The sequence below is a fragment of the Xiphophorus couchianus genome, chromosome 2 (assembly GCF_001444195.1).
Source record: "Xiphophorus couchianus chromosome 2, X_couchianus-1.0, whole genome shotgun sequence".
NCBI lineage: Eukaryota > Metazoa > Chordata > Actinopteri > Cyprinodontiformes > Poeciliidae > Xiphophorus > Xiphophorus couchianus.
The window spans coordinates 28,493,979-28,515,312 of record NC_040229.1 but is presented as its reverse complement, the minus strand read 5'-3'; the positions used below and the strand labels follow the sequence as shown (position 1 = coordinate 28,515,312).

At 40.4% G+C, this 21,334-nt stretch overlaps 1 protein-coding gene, 1 long non-coding RNA gene and 9 other non-coding genes across 13 annotated transcripts in view; 4 read left to right on the top strand and 7 right to left on the bottom strand.

The window, feature by feature from the left end:
* Positions 1 to 164: 164 nt before the first annotated feature.
* Positions 165 to 237, top strand: trnam-cau (transfer RNA methionine (anticodon CAU)). Its single transcript has one exon. It is a non-coding gene; the product is annotated as a tRNA-Met (tRNA).
* A 90-nt stretch (positions 238 to 327) lies between these two features.
* Positions 328 to 400, top strand: trnar-acg (transfer RNA arginine (anticodon ACG)). The gene has a single exon. It is a non-coding gene; the product is annotated as a tRNA-Arg (tRNA).
* A 363-nt stretch (positions 401 to 763) lies between these two features.
* On the bottom strand, positions 764 to 835 carry trnam-cau (transfer RNA methionine (anticodon CAU)). The gene has a single exon. It is a non-coding gene; the product is annotated as a tRNA-Met (tRNA).
* Positions 836 to 846: 11 nt separating this feature from the next.
* On the bottom strand, positions 847 to 918 carry trnah-gug (transfer RNA histidin (anticodon GUG)). The gene has a single exon. It is a non-coding gene; the product is annotated as a tRNA-His (tRNA).
* Positions 919 to 990: 72 nt separating this feature from the next.
* On the bottom strand, positions 991 to 1,078 carry trnay-gua (transfer RNA tyrosine (anticodon GUA)). The gene is given in 2 exon segments: positions 991 to 1,026; positions 1,042 to 1,078. It is a non-coding gene; the product is annotated as a tRNA-Tyr (tRNA).
* Positions 1,079 to 3,679: 2,601 nt separating this feature from the next.
* Positions 3,680 to 6,422, top strand: LOC114158883 (uncharacterized). Its single transcript, XR_003598491.1, has 2 exons — positions 3,680 to 4,230; positions 5,234 to 6,422. It is a non-coding gene; the product is annotated as an uncharacterized LOC114158883 (long non-coding RNA).
* Positions 4,349 to 4,421, top strand: trnar-acg (transfer RNA arginine (anticodon ACG)). The gene has a single exon. It is a non-coding gene; the product is annotated as a tRNA-Arg (tRNA).
* trnam-cau (transfer RNA methionine (anticodon CAU)) lies at positions 4,785 to 4,856 on the bottom strand. The gene has a single exon. It is a non-coding gene; the product is annotated as a tRNA-Met (tRNA).
* trnah-gug (transfer RNA histidin (anticodon GUG)) lies at positions 4,868 to 4,939 on the bottom strand. The gene has a single exon. It is a non-coding gene; the product is annotated as a tRNA-His (tRNA).
* Positions 5,012 to 5,099, bottom strand: trnay-gua (transfer RNA tyrosine (anticodon GUA)). The gene is given in 2 exon segments: positions 5,012 to 5,047; positions 5,063 to 5,099. It is a non-coding gene; the product is annotated as a tRNA-Tyr (tRNA).
* The window catches only part of si:dkey-82f1.1 (DENN domain-containing protein 2A), a 40,942-nt gene continuing 25,554 nt past the window's right edge, over positions 5,947 to 21,334 (bottom strand). For 2 of the 3 annotated variants that reach the window (XM_028040769.1, XM_028040765.1), the window contains 17 exons: positions 19,578 to 19,705; positions 16,273 to 16,385; positions 15,992 to 16,192; positions 15,652 to 15,745; positions 14,592 to 14,636; positions 14,205 to 14,392; positions 13,614 to 13,723; positions 12,998 to 13,067; positions 12,671 to 12,748; positions 10,922 to 11,062; positions 10,681 to 10,829; positions 9,043 to 9,220; positions 8,895 to 8,936; positions 8,657 to 8,762; positions 7,664 to 7,951; positions 7,230 to 7,316; positions 5,947 to 6,820 (listed from right to left, as the gene is read on the bottom strand). In XM_028040769.1, the coding sequence (XP_027896570.1) occupies positions 6,789 to 6,820; positions 7,230 to 7,316; positions 7,664 to 7,951; positions 8,657 to 8,762; positions 8,895 to 8,936; positions 9,043 to 9,220; positions 10,681 to 10,829; positions 10,922 to 11,062; positions 12,671 to 12,748; positions 12,998 to 13,067; positions 13,614 to 13,723; positions 14,205 to 14,392; positions 14,592 to 14,636; positions 15,652 to 15,745; positions 15,992 to 16,192; positions 16,273 to 16,385; positions 19,578 to 19,705 (2,050 nt within the window). In that variant the 3' untranslated portion in view covers positions 5,947 to 6,788. The remainder of the gene's footprint in view (positions 6,821 to 7,229; positions 7,317 to 7,663; positions 7,952 to 8,656; positions 8,763 to 8,894; positions 8,937 to 9,042; positions 9,221 to 10,680; positions 10,830 to 10,921; positions 11,063 to 12,670; positions 12,749 to 12,997; positions 13,068 to 13,613; positions 13,724 to 14,204; positions 14,393 to 14,591; positions 14,637 to 15,651; positions 15,746 to 15,991; positions 16,193 to 16,272; positions 16,386 to 19,577; positions 19,706 to 21,334) is intronic. The other variant, XM_028040777.1, reaches the window with a different exon arrangement.

Sequence of the window (21,334 nt, the reverse complement as noted above, 5' to 3'; positions counted from 1 at the left end):
AGTTGAACCAGCGACCTAAGGATGTCCACCTTTGTACACTACAGTCCTCCGCTCTACCAACTGAGCTATCGAAGGTCATGCAGCATGTTGGTAGGAAGCGGTCACATGCCGCTACAAAGCTAACTTAGCCAGCACATGCGTCTCCTCTCTTCAGAGTTTGCTGAGCCTCGTTGGCGCAGTAGGCAGCGCGTCAGTCTCATAATCTGAAGGTCGTGAGTTCAACCCTCACACGGGGCATGTCTTTTGCTTAACCCAATTAATTGTCCGTACGCTCCGACCAGTCAGTCGTGGTCCGACACGATGAAAAAGAGATCACTGTCGTGAGATGGGCTAGTGGCGCAATGGATAACGCGTCTGACTACGGATCAGAAGAGTCTAGGTTCGACTCCTGGCTAGCTCGAGAAACATTTATTCTGTCGCCCACACCCGCGGGGTGCCCGTGCGGAGTCCTCGGGTTCATCTCCATCGCAAACCCTCTAGAGGAGGGCCCCTTGAGGCCACCTCTTTATTCCCCAAGGGTGAAGCAAACAATGGAGGAGCAGAGGTTGGAGTAATAGTCATCATTTATGTGACTCAGGTCATTAGAACAGCCCAGACAAATCGTAGCAGGATTTATTGGTAAAAAATGTTCTGACGCAGCTCAGAACAAAGATTTTGGAAAAGACGCGTTTGCTTCTTGACAAAAGAGCACAGAGGCAAGAGGAGGAGGAATGAGATGGGCAGGTCAATCAGACACATTGAATGTATTGTGAAAAGGTTAGCATAGCAGAGGATGGTTTCGATCCATCGACCTCTGGGTTATGGGCCCAGCACGCTTCCGCTGCGCCACTCTGCTTTTACTACAAATGCCGTGACCCGGATTCGAACCGGGGTTGCTGCGGCCACAACGCAGAGTACTAACCACTATACGATCATGGCTTCTTACGTCACTTTCGTCAGCCACTCCTAACAAAGCTTACTGCTGAAGATTTGGCGAAAAGAGAAAAGGATTCCTTCGATGCGGAGTTGAACCAGCGACCTAAGGATGTACACCTTTGTACACTACAGTCCTCCGCTCTACCAACTGAGCTATCGAAGGTCATGCAGCATGTTGGTAGGAAGCGGTCACATGCCGCTACAAAGCTAACTTAGCCAGCACATGCGTCTCCTCTCTTCAGAGTTTGCTGAGCCTCGTTGGCGCTACCTCGCTCAAGTTAGTCGGTGTTTCTCCTCCAATGGCGCTTGCCCCTCTCCATTCTCACATTGAACGGTTTAGCCAATGTCGTACCGCCTCATAATGGACCGAGCCTATCAATGTCCGCGCTCACAATGGAAATCGGCCAATCACCGTGGCGACATGCGAACCTATCAATGTCCGCGCTCACAATGGAACATTGCCAATCACCGTGACCCCTCCCTCCCTCAGACGCCCTCACGCCCCCCACCACCACAAACAAAACAAATTTCGAATTTTATTTTTAAAAATAAAAACCGTTGGAAGATTCTGAAAGTCAGATGTCAGTAGCCTAGCTTCGTTGAAGAAGGATTCGTCATCACATCATTGATCTCTCGACCTAAACGATCTTGCTGTGAGTACCCATTAATATTGTTTATTGTCTGTTGTCGTTCAAACAGATTTCGTATTTATAATTGTACATCAGCTAAAATAATATATTGTGGGTTAAATAAAAGGGCGACATAATGATGTCATGTTCTGCGTGCAAGAGTAAGGACACATTTTATTTTATAATATAGTAGTAACATTTTAAGTTAAAATGTAAATGCATACATAGATATCAACCTATATATAGACCAACCTCGATCGATCGATCGATCGAGGTTTATAGTTTGTTTTTTTTACCTCATCATAATTAGCACAGAAAACTATGGCTTTGATTTTACTTTTAAATGCTTTTATGTCATACCCATTGTTAGTTGTGCACAAAGTGCATCATTAGTTTATGGAATTTGATTCTGCTAATTCCCAATGTTATCTTCAGATGAGCACCAAGCCAAAGAGCCACAAAGGTATGGGGGATGGGGAGTGGATGGCAAGGCTTAAGGCATTTGCCAGCACTGGGGTTTGGCCTTCCAATGCAGGGAATAGACCAGCCCCAAGGCAGAAGAAATGGCCTGATATCTATCAGAAGGTAAAGTGAAGTCACTGTTTCATTCACTTGTGTGTGTAGATATGTTTATAAAAAAGGACAGACTTGAGTAGCTGTCATTAATAAGATTATGTTACACTGTTTCAGATAGAAAAATGCCCCATGCAAGTTCGGGGACAGACCACCCTTTTTGGAGCGTCTGTCACTTGTGACTGTGGCTTTCACACTGTTAAAGTAAGCTGGTTTAAAATAATATCTAATAACAATCACTTCTTAGTCAAATTTGAAGCTATGTCTTGTCTCTTGCAATTCTGGTGAATGGTGACTTTTATACTTAAAATATCTTTGTTTTGGTAGCCTGCACTGCAGCCTCCTTCTGCACCTCCTTCTTTGACCCCACAGTCTGTGGGTTCACAATCTAATTCTGGAGATACAGCAACAGCCACCCGCTGTTTCCTGAGGTCCCCTCCATCTTTGTCAAGGGTAAATGTTCTTGTTTGTTTGCTCAATACTTTATATTATTGATTCTGTCTTGGCAACAAACTATAATAGTTTTTGAACAAAACATTTTCTTGTGCTTATTTTGATGTAGTGATTTATAAAGTATATACTTCACATGATTGTACATTTCTCGTTTCAGTTCACTAAGTCCTATTTTGGGGGTTCTCTTTCGGATTCAGTGAAGCCAAACTTGGTGGCCCGGAAGACACCGAGTCCCTCTCCATCCTCTGTGAGGAGCCCAAGTCCCTCTCCATCCTCCGTGAGGAGCCCAAGTCCCTTTCCATCCTCCGTGAGGAGCCCAAGTCCCTTTCCATCCTCCGTGAGGAGCCCAAGTCCCTTTCCATCCTCCGTGAGGAGCCCAAGTCCCTTTCCATCCTCCGTGAGGAGCCCAAGTCCTTCTCCATTCTCTGTGAGGAGCCCAAGTCCCTCTCCATCCTCCGTGAGGAGCCCAAGTCCCTTTCCATCCTCCGTGAGGAGCCCAAGTCCCTTTCCATCCTCCGTGAGGAGCCCAAGTCCCTTTCCATCCTCCGTGAGGAGCCCAAGTCCTTCTCCATTCTCTGTGAGGAGCCCAAGTCCCTCTCCATCCTCCGTGAGGAGCCCAAGTCCCTTTCCATCCTCTGACACAGCCAATATAGAGGGCAAATTTACTGTCCCTCTAATGAAAGTCTCACTAAAGAGCAGTGGCTGGAACAAATTAAAAAGAAAAAATAAACATTTTCTTTATTTTAAATAACTTCACTGTATATAAGTTTTATTTAGTTCATAGTGTGTTTATTTTGTTTTGGGTTAATGATACAGATATTTATTCTTATTGTCATTGTGTACACAAAGTAATTCAACAAACCATACAGTAAAAGGATTTAAGTCCTTCAGCAAACCACAAATTTCTTGGTTAAGAAAAAGAAATGGGAGACTTCAATGGAAATGTGTTGCACCCAAATGCTACAATGTTTTGGGACTAACTAAAAATGTTTAATTCACTGTCTTAATTGTTGAATAAATATTTGGTTCTTTTAAACCGATAAGGTCTATGGTCTTTTGTGAGTAAATATTAGCTGCTTCAACTTCTGAATTATTGGTAATATAAGCATACACTAGAAAAAAGATATCATTCACTTCACTCAAAGTACTTTAGGAAAGACACTTGCAATTTTAGTTTCAGTCACTGTTTTGCTGTGAAAAATGAAAATAAGCACTGGGTATGATTAAGGACATTAAAATATACATCAAGTATATAGTATACAGTATAATTTAACACATTAATTTGAATATATCAGAATAAAAAAGCAAAATTAATTAAGCAATTCAAAGTTTTAAAAAGAAAGCCTTTTATGACAAGTGTTGGGTTTTAGTTTACAGTACTACACTATCTGTACAAAAAAGCATTTAAAATGTTTTCAAGATACAAAAAAACAGCCGTTACTTCATAACACTTAAACATTAATTGTGGGAAATCTTTTCACTAAAACATAGTATGGCGACTGGTAGGATCGAACTCGCGACTCTGGGATCGGCCTCACTCTTCCCCTTTCTTCTCCCCTCCCTTTCTTCCCCCTTCCTTCCTTTCTTCCCCCCGCCCCAAGCAGACTATTGTTCCCCAACTTTGGCGCAGTAGGCAGCGCGTCAGTCTCATAATCTGAAGGTCGTGAGTTCAACCCTCACACGAGGCATGTCTTTTGCTTAACCCAATTAATTGTCCGTACGCTCCGACCAGTCAGTCGTGGTCCGACACGATGAAAAAGAGATCACTGTCGTGAGATGGGCTAGTGGCGCAATGGATAACGCGTCTGACTACGGATCAGAAGAGTCTAGGTTCGACTCCTGGCTAGCTCGAGAAACATTTATTCTGTCGCCCACACCCGCGGGGTGCCCGTGCGGAGTCCTCGGGTTCATCTCCGTCGCAAACCCTCTAGAGGAGGGCCCCTTGAGGCCACCTCTTTATTCCCCAAGGGTGAAGCAAACAATGGAGGAGCAGAGGTTGGAGTAATAGTCATCATTTATGTGACTCAGATCATTAGAACACCCCAGACAAATCTTAGCAGGATTTATTGGTAAAAAATGTTCTGACGCAGCTCAGAACAAAGATTTTGGAAAAGACGCGTTTGCTTCTTGACAAAAGAGCACAGAGGCAAGAGGAGGAGGAATGAGATGGGCAGGTCAATCAGACACATTGAATGTATTGTGAAAAGGTTAGCATAGCAGAGGATGGTTTCGATCCATCGACCTCTGGGTTATGGGCCCAGCACGCTTCCGCTGCGCCACTCTGCTTTTACTACGAATGCCGTGACCCGGATTCGAACCGGGGTTGCTGCGGCCACAACGCAGAGTACTAACCACTATACGATCACGGCTTCTTACGTCACTTTCGTCAGCCACTCCTAACAAAGCTTACTGCTGAAGATTTGGCGAAAAGAGAAAAGGAGTCCTTCGAGCCGGAGTTGAACCAGCGACCTAAGGATGTCCACCTTTGTACACTACAGTCCTCCGCTCTACCAACTGAGCTATCGAAGGTCATGCAGCATGTTGGTAGGAAGCGGTCACATGCCGCTACAAAGCTAACTTAGCCAGCACATGCGTCTCCTCTCTTCAGAGTTTGCTGAGCCTCGTTGGCGCAGTAGGCAGCGCGTCAGTCTCATAATCTGAAGGTCGTGAGTTCAACCCTCACACTGAGATAATAATTTAATATTTTCTTTCCATCTATTGAGTCTCGAGGATGTTTTATTTCGAAAATTCTTTAACCGGATTCTGTCGGTTACGTCTTGTGCACCAACATTGAGCCCACAAGTAGGAACAGAATGAGTCCTCTCAACGGACCCCCCCACTCCGAAGCAAACTTGCGACGACTTGCTCGCGCATCCTGGCACCCTGGTTTTTGATCGTCCAGTTTTGTTTTTTATGTTTGTCAAACCCTCATTTCAACTCAAACTAGTCTTCATTGCTGACAGAACGAAGGGTATGTTGTCTGTTTTTTAATCCTTGCTTTTGAATCTGAGCTCAGATTAAAACTCAAGATTTTTTCTTCAGGAATAAATCATGTTTTTAAAAACATGTTGAAGTCTCACGAAAGACATCAAGATTAACCACTATAAATGAAAATGAAATATATATATATATATACACACACATACATACATATACTCTTATTTTTAAAGCACTTTTCATAAACAATATTGCTTTATGGGACAAAGTTAAGTTTCTAAAATTACCGGGTTTAAAAATGTAAATCAAAGAAATGTTTGGTACAGCAGTAAAAGATGAACTGAAGGCATGCTACACGTACTCGCCAAGGATGCAAATGTATATGGCAGATAGCCAGCCTGTGAGTGTGTTGCTGTTTTAAGAGATGAATAGTCATTTGTCAAACTTAAAATCACTTTCTTTATTAAGTTTCATTGCTTTATGACTAAAACTTCAAGACATCTCTAGTTGTTTTATACAATAGTCACACTGTTTGATCTACAATATACATCATTGTTTAATTGTTGGCACATAAACTCTAGTAAAACGCCCCAAAAAATACATTTCACATTGTTTACCCTCTCACTCTTCGACCTTGGTGGATGTTATTATTCCAGGAAAGGTGAAATTCCTTAAAACAGTAACACATATTCCCACAGTGGTCTACAAAATGTCTGGACTGCAACTCTTTAGAAGTTTACAACCAACTGCAGGAGATTCATTTGCACTTATGCGAATACAACATTTAAAATAAAAGATTAGATCTGTCTAGAAGTGACATAAATTATTTTAAAAGCCTCCTGTTGATGAAGAAGTTGTACTGTTATAGTCATAAAAAGCCTCTATAAAAAAAAGCAGGAATGTAAATTAATGTCTTGTACAACATTGGACTTTAGTGGCATTTCTCTTCACAGGGTTATGGCTGGTATTAGTCACCGAGAACACTGTTGCTAAAACATTTACAATGCAATGTGCTGTACAGTGATGCACTGCAGAGACAGAATTTAACCTGTAAAACATTGATCGTTTACCATTGATTATAAGACTACATATCGGTCTCCACAACACCAATGGGACGAGCTGTCGAAGCTGAGAACTGAACCCGACTGTCCTCCAGATTCTGTCATCTTCACAGATTATGAATCCAGTTCATTTCAGAGACGTGTCCGCGTCCCCCCCGCGTGTCCAACGGGGGACATCTTCTCCGTCGTGCTTCCTCCGACGACCGCTTTGCTCAGGCTCTCATTTTTTGGACAGAAATTTCATTTTGTTCCCTGAAAAAAAACAAGCAACAAATGCGTAACAGGAAGTGCAACAAAGATAACATTTTTTAAGAGGAAAAACAAAATCATGCTACAACGGAGTATTAGAGTCAAACTAAGAAGAAGTAAATAAAAAAACTGAAGAGAATAAAACCATAATACTATGAGAATATAGTCATAGTATTACAAGAACAAAATCATAATACTACGTGAATAGTCACAGTATTACGAGAATAAAGTAAAAATAGTGTAACACTTATACTATTTTGACTAAACTTACCAGAATAAAGTTGTAAAATTATTATTTTATTCTCATAATATAATGACTTTATTCTCAAAATGTATGTTTTAAAATGTTCTTACCATGACCCTAATACTCTCTCATATGCCGACTTGCTAAGGTAATAAAAATAAATCTCACCCAGCCCCTTGAGAAACTTGTTTACCCCTCTTTGTTCGCTACCGGGTAGTGAATCCAGATACTCTTGTGCTCTCACCTCAAATAGACCTGGACACAAAATATTGCTTCACTAATTCAAAGTCAGATGTTTTGAAGAAATCAGTGTAAGCTTAAATATTGTGCATTGCAAAAACATTCATGTTCCTTTAAATTTTCAACACGCTGCCTCAACATGTAAGCCATTGTAACACTGGCTGATAGTTTAGGGTTGTTTTGCTTCTTAAAGTGTCTCTTAAGTATATTCCAGCATCTAAAAGCGTTCTGCATCCCATTGGGCTTTCACATAAAAGTATAATAAAACACACTGATGTTTTGTTGGTTGTATCATGAAACAAGACAGGATGAATACTTTTGCAAGGATGCGTTACCACCGCTACAAAGGACCAAATCTGTACCCTTGAGGCCCTGTCTGCGCAGCTCCCTCTCCTGGATGAAGCCGCTGAACATCTGGGTCTCCATGAACACTTCCAGAAACCGCCTCAAGCTCTTGGAAGTGACCGCCTTCCGGAAGGCCTCCCGCTGAAACGATGAGGCGGAGGGACAAGGCGGGACGGGCGATGCGGGTGAGGAAAGAGACTCGTCGTCCCGGTCCGATCCGCTCATGAAAAGGGAGTAGTGGCCCACCATCTCCACAAAGAAACGCACAAAGGCCTCTGAGACCACCGCACCGAGAGAGCTGGAGTCTGGAGGGGATTACACGTTTGGAAAACAAGCGCAGGCAGAAGATGTGAAATGATTTGAATCCTAATGGGTTTTATGCAATAATTCACAATCTCAATTCCTAAACAGGAAGTCAAAATGTATGACCAAAGTATATAGAACCAATAAATAAAGTCTGAGGTGCTGGTATTGCAGAAGAGTGTGACTCAAAAGCATAAATAAAGGCTCCACGTTAATGTGACCTTCATGATTGTATGTAGGCCTGTCACAATAAATCAATTAATCGCATTATAAATGAAAAAAAATTACAAAAAACTGTTTACAGAGACTTCAAAATTTATTTTATTTGTTGTTTCTATTTTCTTCATTTATTTTGGATATTTCAAATGCTTTTTTCAGTTTCAGTGTTTAAATGTTCATTACATTGTAAAGTTTATTGATCTTTGAGAATGTGTTCTTGCATTTTCATGCCATTATTGCTATTGTATTACTTGAAAATGGTCTGAAAACAACAATATTATTATTTATTGCAATAAGTTCTGTGACGAATTATCGTCCAGCAAAATTTGCTATCGTGACAGAGCTGTATGTAAACTTTTCCCAAGGATCTGTATTGGCGGAAAAAAAATATGTATGTATGTGAAAGGAAATAACCATTCCCTTTTCTCGTTGTGCTTCCTTTGCCTTAATAATGATTGATATACAGTCATATAAGTTTGTTCAGTCACCATTAGGTAGGTCTCCTTTCTCACAGGCCAAATCTCTTCTCTTTTCCAACACGTGCTCAAGAGCTGCCTGTAGCTTGTGAGGAAGAATTGAGTCCTCATCATCCAGCTGTAGGGAAACAAAACAGATTCATAGTCAACACGTTGCATTCACTTGAGCACTAGATATAGTTGCATCCCCAACACCTCCATGGACCAAAGCAGATTTTTGCAGCGCTCTCTTTGCCTCTGCGGTTGCTACCTGGCGTAGGAAGCGGCTGTTGCCGAGGTCGACCACCAGGACCTGAACAGTGGGAGAGTGGCGTCATTTTCCTGAGCTATTGTTCACCAGAGGAAATTCTCAGAGTCAAGGGCACTGCAACAACATCCAAAACAAAGTTGACTCTTACTTCTTCTATGGGCAGCTCTTTGAGTCGAGGTAGAGAGCTGGAGAGGAGGCCCACTATGAAAGGAGTCGGGGAGCAGACTATGTCCAACATGGACGGTGGCAGAACAGGAATGTATGTATGCTGCCAGGTGAAGGGGTAGAGCAAAGCCACCACTGCGTGACAACACTGAGACAAAGTGCTGTGGAAAGACACAAGGCGAGGCGTTAGTGGGTGTCACACTGCATGTGGAAGAACATTTATTTTGCAACACATAACCGAAAAATTCATTCAAAGTGTTGTTGCCCTTTAAATGAAAGGAAATTGTTTAGGATAGTAATTCAAATTCAATTTCAAAAATGCTTTATTAATCCCAAAAGGAAATGAAAGAACTTGGATTCTTCCAAGAAGTTGAAGATCATGATGGCGGTTAGCAGGAAAGACCTTCTGCAGCGGTATGCAAGAAGCCTCTCACTGAAGAACGTCACATGCCAAATTCCTTACTGAACCTTTAAGCGCTACATTTAAAATAGAATAAAATAAAATAAAAATGCAAATATAAAAAAATATTCAAATTTGAGAACTTGCTATGGCTAAGGAGTTTTGAATACACATTAGTAATATTGACTGACAGTGTGTAGTTAGCACTATTGATTGTTAATGTAAATTCAACACATATCAAGAGTCTTATTGAAAGCTCTTTGCTGCCATCTAGTGGCCACAGTTAAACAAAAGTATGCACAACTTACCTAATTAGCATAATTTATTAAATTTCTCATTTTTAAATTGATTGCACGTACTAAATTCAAATCAAATCTACTTCATTTAGAATTTAAAAAATCTTTCTTTTTATATAACTAAATAACTTCAGGCAGAAAAGAAATGGAGAAAAAAAATCATCAAATGCCTTGAAAAAGTTAACATGACATTGGAGTGAATTTATGACAGTAACTAAACATATATCAGCACACTTATATTGTTTTGCGATATGCAACCTCACTGTCACCGTTATTGCCCAATAACACACAAGGCATTACTTTGAGCTTTGTCAATCTCTATGTTCTTCTTACAGGTCTACTTTAATAAGTTTAACACAGCTGTAAAAATCCCTCACAGTTGTTGTACTGTAAACATAAGAGTTTCCCTAGACAGTGACATACGGTGGCTCCTACATTTCTAGTTTCCACCACACGGTGGCGCCAGCCTCTTTCAAAAGCTTTTTCAAACAGTTAAGTGAAACATTATGAAGAAAAGCCTGTTAGTTAAAGCTAAATGTTGGACGTTGACATTGTCAATAGAACCAAACACCCATGAGGTCAGAGCGGTCCATTTGCTGAGCTTTTGCTCCACGTCAGATAAAAGCCAGAGTCAGTTCTCAGTGAATATTGTGTGTGTTATGACGTTACAGCGCACCCCCGTGGTAACTCTGAAGTTACACTTCAAAGCTGCCTATCTGGCACAAATGACAGATTTCCATTGAAGAACTGAATGTCGAACACAACAACATTCCTTCCTCTCGCACTCTGTTGGAATCCTTCCATCCTTCGACTGCTGGCCATCTTGAGGTCTCTCTTTCCTTATTTTTACATCATCAGGGAGCATTTAGCAGCTTGGCTATTCAATAGTGCCGATCCTCTGTCGGGTGCTTATGCAGGAACCAACCTAAGTTTGTCTGCGGTGAAAATGACCCTGCGCTCCAGCAGCAGAGAGGCAAAAACTCGGAGGAGCAGACGGAGACTCAACGAAGAGAAGAGACATTCGAAATCTACGTGTTCCAGACGGGAGTCAGACGGCCGGCACAGCTGTATCACCTGTGGGGAAGCAAGACTAATAAAATAAGCAAAAGCCATTTACGTCAATTTCAATGGTTTGACCATCAATTACTGGGAAAAAAAAAAAAGACCTCGGTCCCAGAGCCAGGCAAAAAGTTTTTAACAGTGATGGTCCTTCCTGGGGCAGGGAAGGGAGCTTCCATAATGCCTCTCATGAAAGGCTGCACAAGAGCAGGAGAGATGGCCCTCCTCTTTTCCACTTCATCCAGGATCTGGAAGAAAGAAAAAAGAAACGCGCTGAACTGAACGCTAAATGCAGTACAAACACAGCTCACATGCAACACTGAGATTGCAAAGGAACCTAAAACTAATTTTAAGAATTGGTTTGTTTGTTTGCAATAGACGCATTAATTTCGTCAATATGAAAGCAAATGGTTTTCACCTATAACATGTCACAATGTGACATCGCACTCAATCTCGCTCGTGTGTTCATTGGTTCTCCGTTTACGTCATCCCAAAGGTTTTCTTTAGGATTTAGATCTGGTAGCTAATATATCCACAGAAGACGTTTCATTTTCTTTCTGGTTAACTATTTATTAACCAAAAACCCTGATATTTTAAGAAGTTCATGACCCAGTGCACAAAGTTCTGAGGATCAGTGGAAGAGAAACAGGCCCACAGCATCAAAGTTCCTCTACCTCGCTTAAAACTGTGGGAATGAAGTTCCAAAAGTTCAATCTTAGTTCAATCAAGCTGAAAAGTTCAATCTTAGTAACACCTGACGAGAGAAATCAGTGAAAGAGTTTAACGAGGCCTACATGTTTATCTTTGTGATAGGAGGACAGGAAATGTTTTTTTATTTATTTTTTTCAGAATTCAAATCAAACTGTGCAGCTCGAGTACCGTATCTTGTGTGAAACTTCCTTTTACTACAAGCAAACATCCAGAACACACAGGCTTATTAAGGCAGAAGGTGAACAAATTGAAAAAACACCCGCAGAATTTCAAATCCTCTTATAATAAATTAACATTTTAAACGCCTGCAAGTCCATCTGCACTCACAGTTTAATCGAGTTGCGGTAAACCAACGCCCCCCTCCCCCTTTCAAGCCCCTTTTTAATCTAAAATAACCACTTATATTTATCTTTACAAATTAAACCCCATCAACTGCATGGGAAGCACGTCTCTAAGGAAGCAGATAAATCCACAACTCATTACAGGGAACTTTTTCCACAGTAGCAACCAAGCCATCTGCATTTCATATGTGCTGCTGAACCGCAGCCAGAACTGCAAGGTTCAGAGAGAGACGAGTGGGTGAGGTTCAGTGGGCACTGGGGGTGGTGTGGTTTTAATAGGGTGTAGGTTCTGGGTTAGCGTATGCGAGCTTTAATGGATGTGCCGTTTTAAGCCGTTGGATGCAGTTAGTAGGTCTGAACGTTCTCCAGCGCTTGTCAAATTAACTGGAACCCCTGGTGGAGATGTGTAAAGTAACCCTTAAAATTAATGAATCTTTTATTGCAGCACTATAATCTCACACTTAAAGTTTTGGAAAAATCCAAGTTTTATTAATGTGGGGGGGAAAAATGCAGCTAAAATCGTTTTTAAGGCATACTGTAGTCTTAATTTGATTTAAGAGGCGTGGGACCTTTAACTGGAAAACCCCAACTTCCTGTTTTCCTTTGGCATAAACATAATGTGACAAAGTGGCCCATTCCTCAAAACGGTAAAGACAAGAGAACATGATTTTCTTTTTTAAAATAGTGTTCCAAACCTGCTAAGAAGAGAAAGTGAAAAGAGAAAATAACTTTGTGATTAAACTTCATCTTATCTACGGTCAATCTAACAATGAAAACAGTTAATCCCACTGAAAGCTTAAGTACCTTAGAGAAAAGGTCGAAACAACCCAGGCGGCTGACGATACAGTAGACCTCTGGGAGCCTTCGGCCTTTTCCACTGGGCTATGAACAGACAGTACAAAATAAAATCACCTGATTTTAGAGCAATTCTCAGCCCCCAAATAAAAACAGCTCAAGAATTACAACAATTATTCAAATCCATTAAGTTGTTGTTTTTTTTTTTTCTTGGCTGAAGCAATAAAAATGTTTTAATTGGTGCACCAGAAGCAATGGATTTTATATAGATAACTCCATAACATTGAAAAACAAAACAGAGTTAGACGACGCTACAGAGACTTCATTTAAGCGTACCAGTAAACGGCGACAGTAGCCAAACCGTCTGCTCCCATCTTCACCAGTCAGTACAAATGAGAACGTCTCACTGTGGATGTAAAAAAAAAAAAAAAAAAAAAAAAGAGAGAACAAAGCAAAAAGATACAACCATGATAGTTTGAAAAGCCCTCAGGAAAAATTTGCACAGTGCAAACACAAAAACTCCATCGACCGTCCTGACATGAGAAGGTCTCTGCCAGTTTGGAGCAAATTGCGTATGTTTGGTCGCCTGTCAGTTGTTTTGGAACAGGTGATTATTATCCATTATCATAAAAAAACCAAAAAACACGTCATCGTTACTCAGAGCGGAGGTATCGCGTTACACAGACCGTTTTAAACAGCGAACAGTGAGAGGTGATTCAGATGCAACACTCCAGGTGTTCATATTTTTCTGTACCCTGTAGTTAAAGACAGATGGGTCACTTTGACAAGCTGCTCGGTCAGCTCTTGAGGCCCCTCACAGCCAGGTAGTCATTAGCCCTCAAAACAGCTGAGCCATTACCACTACAGTACACTAGGAAAGTCCACAAAACACTATTGTGTTTTCTTTCTGATAATGCTGTTGCAGTGTGGCAGCACTCGGACTTGGACCGACCTGGGGAAGTTGTCGACCGGGGCCCAGTCTTTGGCGTCGGGGAAGCAGAACTGAGGGATGACCTTCAGCTGGTCCTCCGTCTCCCGCATGAACTTAAAACTCCTCTCAAGCTGAATGAAAGAGAAACAACAAGTCAAATCCATTACAAACAGTCTTTGCTGTATTTGTACAAGTGAAAAGCCTTGAATTATAATTCACTCATGTCAATTCCATGTTAAGAAATTACTGCAACAAAATCACTAGTAGCACAGTTATTGGTCTCATTTTCTCTGGCTCTGTCCTTCTAAAAGTTTTTACAGGCCAGGTCTGGCAACCCCGATGAAAATCTTCTGGGGTGCCACTGGGACTAATATTGTCCCTGATGGTGAAAATTAAGCTCCTGGTCCCCCCCGCCCCCTTTCATTACAGATAAGACAGCATTGTTTGAACAATCAGAATGTTTACAGAAAAATGCTTGAATCACTTTTTCATCCCCAGAATTTGGTGTTCAGTCGGAGTTTTCTTAGAATTCCCCAATAAGATAACCAAGCTGAGAAAACAATAACAAAACAAGCAGACAAAGGGTCACCTTAGTCTCCCATACTCCTTTACCTTTAGAGGAAACTGCTGCGTGACTTCTGGCAGGTACGGGACTCCAGCTTTGGTCTTGTGGAGTGCAACAACGATGAAATATTCAAACAGTTTTCTCTCTTGTAACTCCATTAAATCCCTCTCCAAGGTCCGGTACCGGCCCGTCTGCCTCAGCATGGACTGCAGTGACACCAGGCGCTGGCTGTGAGCTGAAGGTGGGCAAAACTGTTTAATTCACTGTAATACATCCTGTTAGTCAAAATAAGTCAAAAGCACACTGTCGTCCAGTGTTTTGGTGCTAAATATGCAAAGGGGTGGCAAACAACTTTGAAATAAATCAATTCCATTTAAACCTCTATTGTGTGTACAGACTGGTTTTATACACAAAGTGTGCAGAGAAATTATCACCTTTTAGTTTCTCTTCGCTGTCACTTTCTGACTCGCTGTTCTCATCTGTCACAGAAGTAAAAGAAGAGACAAGAAGAGGAGTAAAAAGACTGAAAATAGATATCAAAGCATTTCATGTGGTTCAGTTAAATGAGTAATGATATGATAGATTTTATTACAGACTCAGAGTCCAGATTACATAAAAAGGAAAACAAAGAAAATAAAAAACGACTCCAGCCCTAGACAAAGATAGTCGTCTTCTAAGTAGCTTAGCCTAAAAAAAATTGTTTGTCACAGAGAAAGAGACGGAGAGATCGAGATGTTTTGGATGGTAAACTTTGACAAAACATTTTTAGATGAAAGTCTCACTAATGGAGACAAAATCAATTCTCTGTATTCTCTTTTAATTGATTCAGCAGCTGTGCATATTTCTGTAATTATTTTTGTTATTCTGGATGGTCAGGTTGGGTTTATGTCAGTTTTCTAAGTCCATGTGTCATTTTGTGTATTAGTATGACTTTATCTCGAATGGTAGTATTTTTCTGATGTTTGGGAATACTGCTAGTGTGGCAATGGGATTTTAGGATTCTTATATTTAAAATGTTGCCTTTAGGCAACTAGAAATACATAAAAAGAGGTAGAATGACTAAGAAAAGCAACATCTTAGAAGAAGGTATATTCTAACTTTAACTGCTTCATGTATACAAATTGTTTGGATATTTTTTGTACTGAAGCATAGCATACAACACAAATCTAAATGTAAACGTTCGTATGCAAGGATACAAGATAGCATTATATCTTTCTACATCCCAATCAAAGTGGAACGGGGAAAAGAATAGAAACTTCACAGAGTAAGAATTGAAAATGCACTTCAATTAAGTTTTTTTTTTACACAAAGTCCTTGGAAACGTTTTCTTTGGCAGAAAACTAAAAGCAATTCTTTGAGTTTTCACAAACGTCTAATAAAGCAAATGAATATAAAATATGCAACAAAGAAAAACAAAAAAATAGCCTTGTTTGAATGATTGAAGAAGGGGGTATTTTTATACGGGTTTCCTTTGCACGGTATTCAAAGGCTCACCTCTTCCTGAGCTGGACTCTGTAGACTGAGACACCTTCTTTGTGTGTTTCTTGCCTCTCCGTGCCTCAAAGATGGCGTTGATCTTCAGCACCATCTGTAATAGACAAAGAAAAGTTCACCTTTAACTTTGTGGAAGATAACTCCGTTTCCATGCCAAATCATGCTAATAATGCATTACTGAAGGCTTCCCCAACAAACCCAAAGAAAAAAAATAAAACAATCCTCCGGCAGGCTTGTTACTCATCCCCTGACAGAGGCATGAGTGGACCAGCTCAAAACCATTGCATGGCCATAAATCATAGGCCATAAGCTTTGAGAGGGGCCTGCCAGGCTTCCATACCTTTGGGATTTTCCTTCGTCTACGATTGTAAGGGTCTCCAGAGAGACACGGGGTGTCGTCGGGGCTGCTGGGTGTTGAGGGGGGGCTGATGCGAGAGGGAGAAGAGAGGCCAGTGTCTCTGCAGGTCTTGCGCAGCTCTGGGACTTTGAAGCTTCGTCTCTCTGAGTTTTGCCTGTAGAAGCCAGGCTTGGACGGTAGCTGCTGGGGTAAGAGACATAAACATATTCTACTGCTTGAGTAATTCAGGTATTTGTAGAAATGCACTGAAGGCGATCAGATACCTTAGTTGGAGTGTCAGGGACAGGCGAAGATGACACGGGTGAAACACATTTGCTTCCCACACAGCTTCGCTCCAACTCGATGTCTTCGTAAGGGTTCTCCTTGCATGGTGGATCTTCAGAACACAGATTTACTTCATTCAATGGTAGGAAATTATATCTGGGTTCCACAACAAGTTCAGAGCAGATGAGCACTCTTTATCAGCCGTGTTTGTACAGCCAGGTGATTCGTGCTCCAGCTGTCTCCAAAGAGACAATGCACTGACTCGTATGTTTCTGTGAAAAGACGTTTGAAGAGCTAATGCTAAATGTAGCTTCAAGTGCACCCCTGCAGATATGGAACAACAGAGTTTTGTAAATCGGCGACTCTTTGCTCTATCAATCTATCCACCAGATGTGAGCGCAGGCAAATAAAGACAGCCACTCAGTCCAGCCCTAATCTCTCAAAAGAAAAAAAAAAGTACAGTGCAGCGTTTTCCATATTGCTGGCTGATATGACCAACACATAAATCTTTGAGATCCATTACAGTGTGCTGTAAAAGCATTCATACCCCTGGAACTATCCCTTCATTTTGTTCATGACCTGCAATGGCAAACTTAAATGTATTGTATGTAATATACTGTTATAAGGTAATATAGGTCGACGCAAATAAGTGATTAGTTGTAAAATGGAAGGAAAGATGAAACCGATAAAACCAGAAAAGAGTGGAGAGCCTTTGTATTCAGCCCCACTGAGTCAGTACTGTTCAGTTTAGACTTTGACTAGGCCACTCTTCTGACACTTGATTGATGTAACCCCTTTGTATCTCTGGATATGTTCTTGTCCCACAGTCTCAAGTTTTCTTCAGGTCATCCACCTGAGCTGTGGATATCTGCAGCTCCTCCAGAGTTTAGGTGGACAGCCATGTCATGTTGGGGATGCAGTCTTGATTTTCTGATAATGATCTGAACTGCCAACTTGTAAAAACCAATGTTCTGTTCAACCACAGCAGTCTGTTGTGCTTGTGATGCAGAACAACAGGCAATGTTGACCTCTAGCTGTGGATTTGTTCTTTTTGTTTTGTCACTCAGACCATAATTACGTACTTTTTGGGTTAATAAATGTAGTTTAAAAAGGACAAAATTGAATTTCTTTGGTTTTATTTAGACTGAATACAATTCTCCTTCACACGTTTCAGATTTTCCTCGTCAAGAGCGTAAAAACCACTCAGCAATTTCCCTCCACTTGAAAAAGAGAAAGGTTATTGGTAACACTTTATTTGACGGGTTGTGAATAAGACTGTCCTGACATTGTCATAAACATGACATAACACCCATCATGAACATGAGTAAGTCTTCATGAATATTTATGACTGTTGTCAAAAATATTCGGTAAATCATGACACTTTTAATACAAAGTTGACATTATTCATTAACCAAGAAATCATGACATAAATTTGGACAAAAACATCAATTTTCTAGCACCCTTGTCCTTAGTGGGATCAGGAGGTGCTGGTGTTTATCTCCAGCTAACGTTCCGGGTGAGAGGCGGGGGTCACCCTGGACAGGTCGCCAGTGTGTCACAGGGCAACACAGAGACAGACAGAATAAACAACCATACACACACACTCACACCTAGAGAGAATTTAGAAAGACCAATTAACCTGACAGTCATGTTTTTACTGTGGGAGGAAGCCGGAGTACCTGGAGAGAACCCATGCATGCACAGGGAGAACATGCAAACTCCATGCAAAAAGACCCCGGGCCGGGAATCAAACCCAGGACCTTCTTGCTGCAAGGCAACAGTGCTACCAACTGCGCAGCCCTTGTTATAAAAGTATTATTGATTAAACTTTCAAAATTATGTAGCTTTATGTTATTAAAGCTAAAGTTTAATCATTAATACTTTTATAACAAATGTCTGACAGATCATGATTTCTTGGTTAATGTCAAGTTGCCATAACAAAGACATTTTGAATAATGTCAACTTTATATTAAAAGTGTTATAATTTACCAAATGACACTTTATGACAACAGTCATAAATATTCATGAAGACTTACTCATGTTCTTGACAGGTGTTATGTCATGTTTATGATGGTGTCACGACAGTCTTATTCACAACCCGTCAAATAAAGTGTTACCAAGTTATTTTTAGAGGAATGAGAACATGGAACTCCCTTCCTTTATCTGTTTTAAATGCAATACATGCCATAGCTTTTAAAAGAACCCTGTTTAATTATGTTATGTCAAAGTGTAATAACTATACATTTACAAATCAATATGCTATGTTGCTAATGTTTTGTAATAAATGTATTTTTATGATGTGGACCCAAGGTAAAGTAGCCATCGTCATGGCAATGGATAACGTGTATCCAAACACACTACATTTTGTTAGATTACAATAAACACATTGAAGAGTGAGGTTGAGATGTGATAACATGAGGCAGTTTAAGGAAATGTGCATGTATATGCAAGACACTGATCAGTTTAAACAGTTCAGATGAGAGAACAATTTAAAGCCTCTCGCCTGGAAGTTTTCTGCTCTCGGTTTGAAGAAACTGACATGTCAAAGTTTAAAGTGCGTTTACAGGATACTCTGAGGGTGGAGAAAACCCAAATAACTTACTTAAATAACTGCTTAAACTTTCCATATCTCTGCCTTCTTGAGCTGCTTTTGGATAGACAGCCGAGTTGAGTTACCCAAGAGATGCTGGTTAGCCTCAACTTGACATTGTGCAAAGTTGATTAATCATTGCCAGCAAACCAGCTCCTGTTGGACATTACTTACTCAGATGAAACCCAAAGTGAACAAATCGCGTTTAATCCAGGAATCCACACCGTCCAATCAAAGCAGACGATCTCATATAACACTGATACTACTGTACGCTGAGAAGTTAAACAGGCTCTTGGTGGGGTTGCCACAATACTGAAGACGATAAACAGGGAACATGTAGTTTAATAAAGAAGGAACGACGCGGCTGTAAATTAAAATTGGAGCAGCAAATTAAACAGAGCTAAAGACAGTTAATCTTTCTCATCATGTCTGCTGCTGACCTGAAGTAGATTCATGCACAATACTGCACAGATTTGACCTTGATTAAGATTACTTTGGATAAAATACTGCAGTGCATCTAAATACAAAAGAACTCAGAAACAAAAGCCCACAATGTTGATGTTGTTTCAAATCTAAATTGATTCTTACGCTGCCTTGTTCATATGGTAATACTTTGAAGTCAGATGCTAAACAGCAGACGTTTCATATTTACCACTGTGCCAGATTTCACTAGGTTAAGAGGGGGAAAAAATAGGTGTTATAGCAATTATTTACCCATTATGTCTTCGTAGACATTCTCTTCTGATAAAGTGCATGTGAGGCCCAGTTTGGACTGAGCATACCAGTCCACCCGACCGCTTTCCGTAGACGACTGCAGAAGGTCCTCAAACTCATAGGACTTCCTGTTGGATAAAGAAGCACAAAGACTGTCATTTATTTTAAATGAACAACTCTCCAAACACCTCAGTGTGTCAAGTTCAGACTTTTTGAAAATACTGCCATTTGGAAGATATCGGTCCCTCTAGTGTAAATGCTAACGGATTGCGCTAATGACACTCTTTGAGGTGAAAGTAGTTGTACAGAGTTAGGCTCAAAGTTGGCTACTTTCAGCATCAGTCAGGTGTTTATGCATCTTCTTTTCAAATGGCTTATTCCGCTTTTTGTGGTTCCCCTGACTTAATTTTCAATCTACTCCAAAATGTTGACCATTTACTCATTCGTTTGAAGAGACTTCGCGCTTTCAACATATAGCAAACAGGCTAACCATATGGTAATAAAGTTTTTTTTTTTAGTTTTCAGCCTCTCATTGTTATGCAACATGCTGAATTTACAAATCTATTTTAGAAATCTCAGAGTAGGTTCCTATATTCTCGTGGGTCGAATGAGTGATGCAGTAATGATGTATGTCTTGTATGACCAGGCTGCTGCAGGATTTACACAAAGAAATTATTTGAATGCCATTTTTCCAACGTCTTAAAAATTTGACTAAGGAATCTGAAAATGGCTAGAAAAATCAGACTGAGCATCTCTAATACTTGCAAAAACTCAAATCTAATCATAATGAACGTCAAAACACATGTCAAAGTGTCGTACAGTCCAAAATAATATGTGACAACCACAAACCATAATATATTTTCTTTTTTTTGGATTTTATGGGATAGAAAAACACAAAGAACACGACACATGGTTTTCAAATATTTTTTTTCCCCAACAGTTAAAAATCTGAAAAGTGTGGTGTAATTTTCCTCTTTGCAGTTTTTTGAACGGCAAAAAAAAAAAGTGTAGCAGAAAACTAGACACAGACCATTCCCACCTTTAAAAACGGTTTTGGTAGCATCATGTTGCAGTGATGCTGGTCTTCAACAGGGACTAGAAGTTTGATCGGTTTTGTAACCTTTAGCATACAGCCAGAGAGGTACAACTGAATGGTTTAGATCAAAGCATATTTATGAATTCAAATGGACAAGTCACAATCTAATGGAGGATTTTCTGCAAGACTGGAAAATGTATGTTTTCTGTCCAGTCAGACTGAGCTTGAGCTATTTTGCAAAGAAGAGTTGTCAAAAAAAGAAAGGTCTGCCACCAGATATGGAAAACTGGTAGGGACATACAGTACCAACAAAAAAATTCAGCTGCAATTGAAGTGGAAGGTAATTCTACAAATAATTTAATTAATTAATTAAAATTTTTTGTGTAAACTGTGGTTTTAAAATGACAACATAGAAAATGAATACTTTTGCAACATAAGGTCCATTTCTCTGTGACTGAACACGTATTTTAATGTCAACCTTTGTTTAACTCTCTGTTTACCTCCTAGTTCATTAAGTGCTTTTGCCATCACATTAGGTTTTTAAACCTCTTGAACCAGAAACGGGTATTTTAACTTTCTCAAAGGCATACATCTTTGTACCCCTGTATCAGTGGACACTCATGAGGGAGACAGTCTGACCAAACAAAAGGTTTGACACAGCGGATTTGAGCGAGCAAGTCCTCCACATATGGTATGGAATGTAAAAGATCCAAGGCCAAAC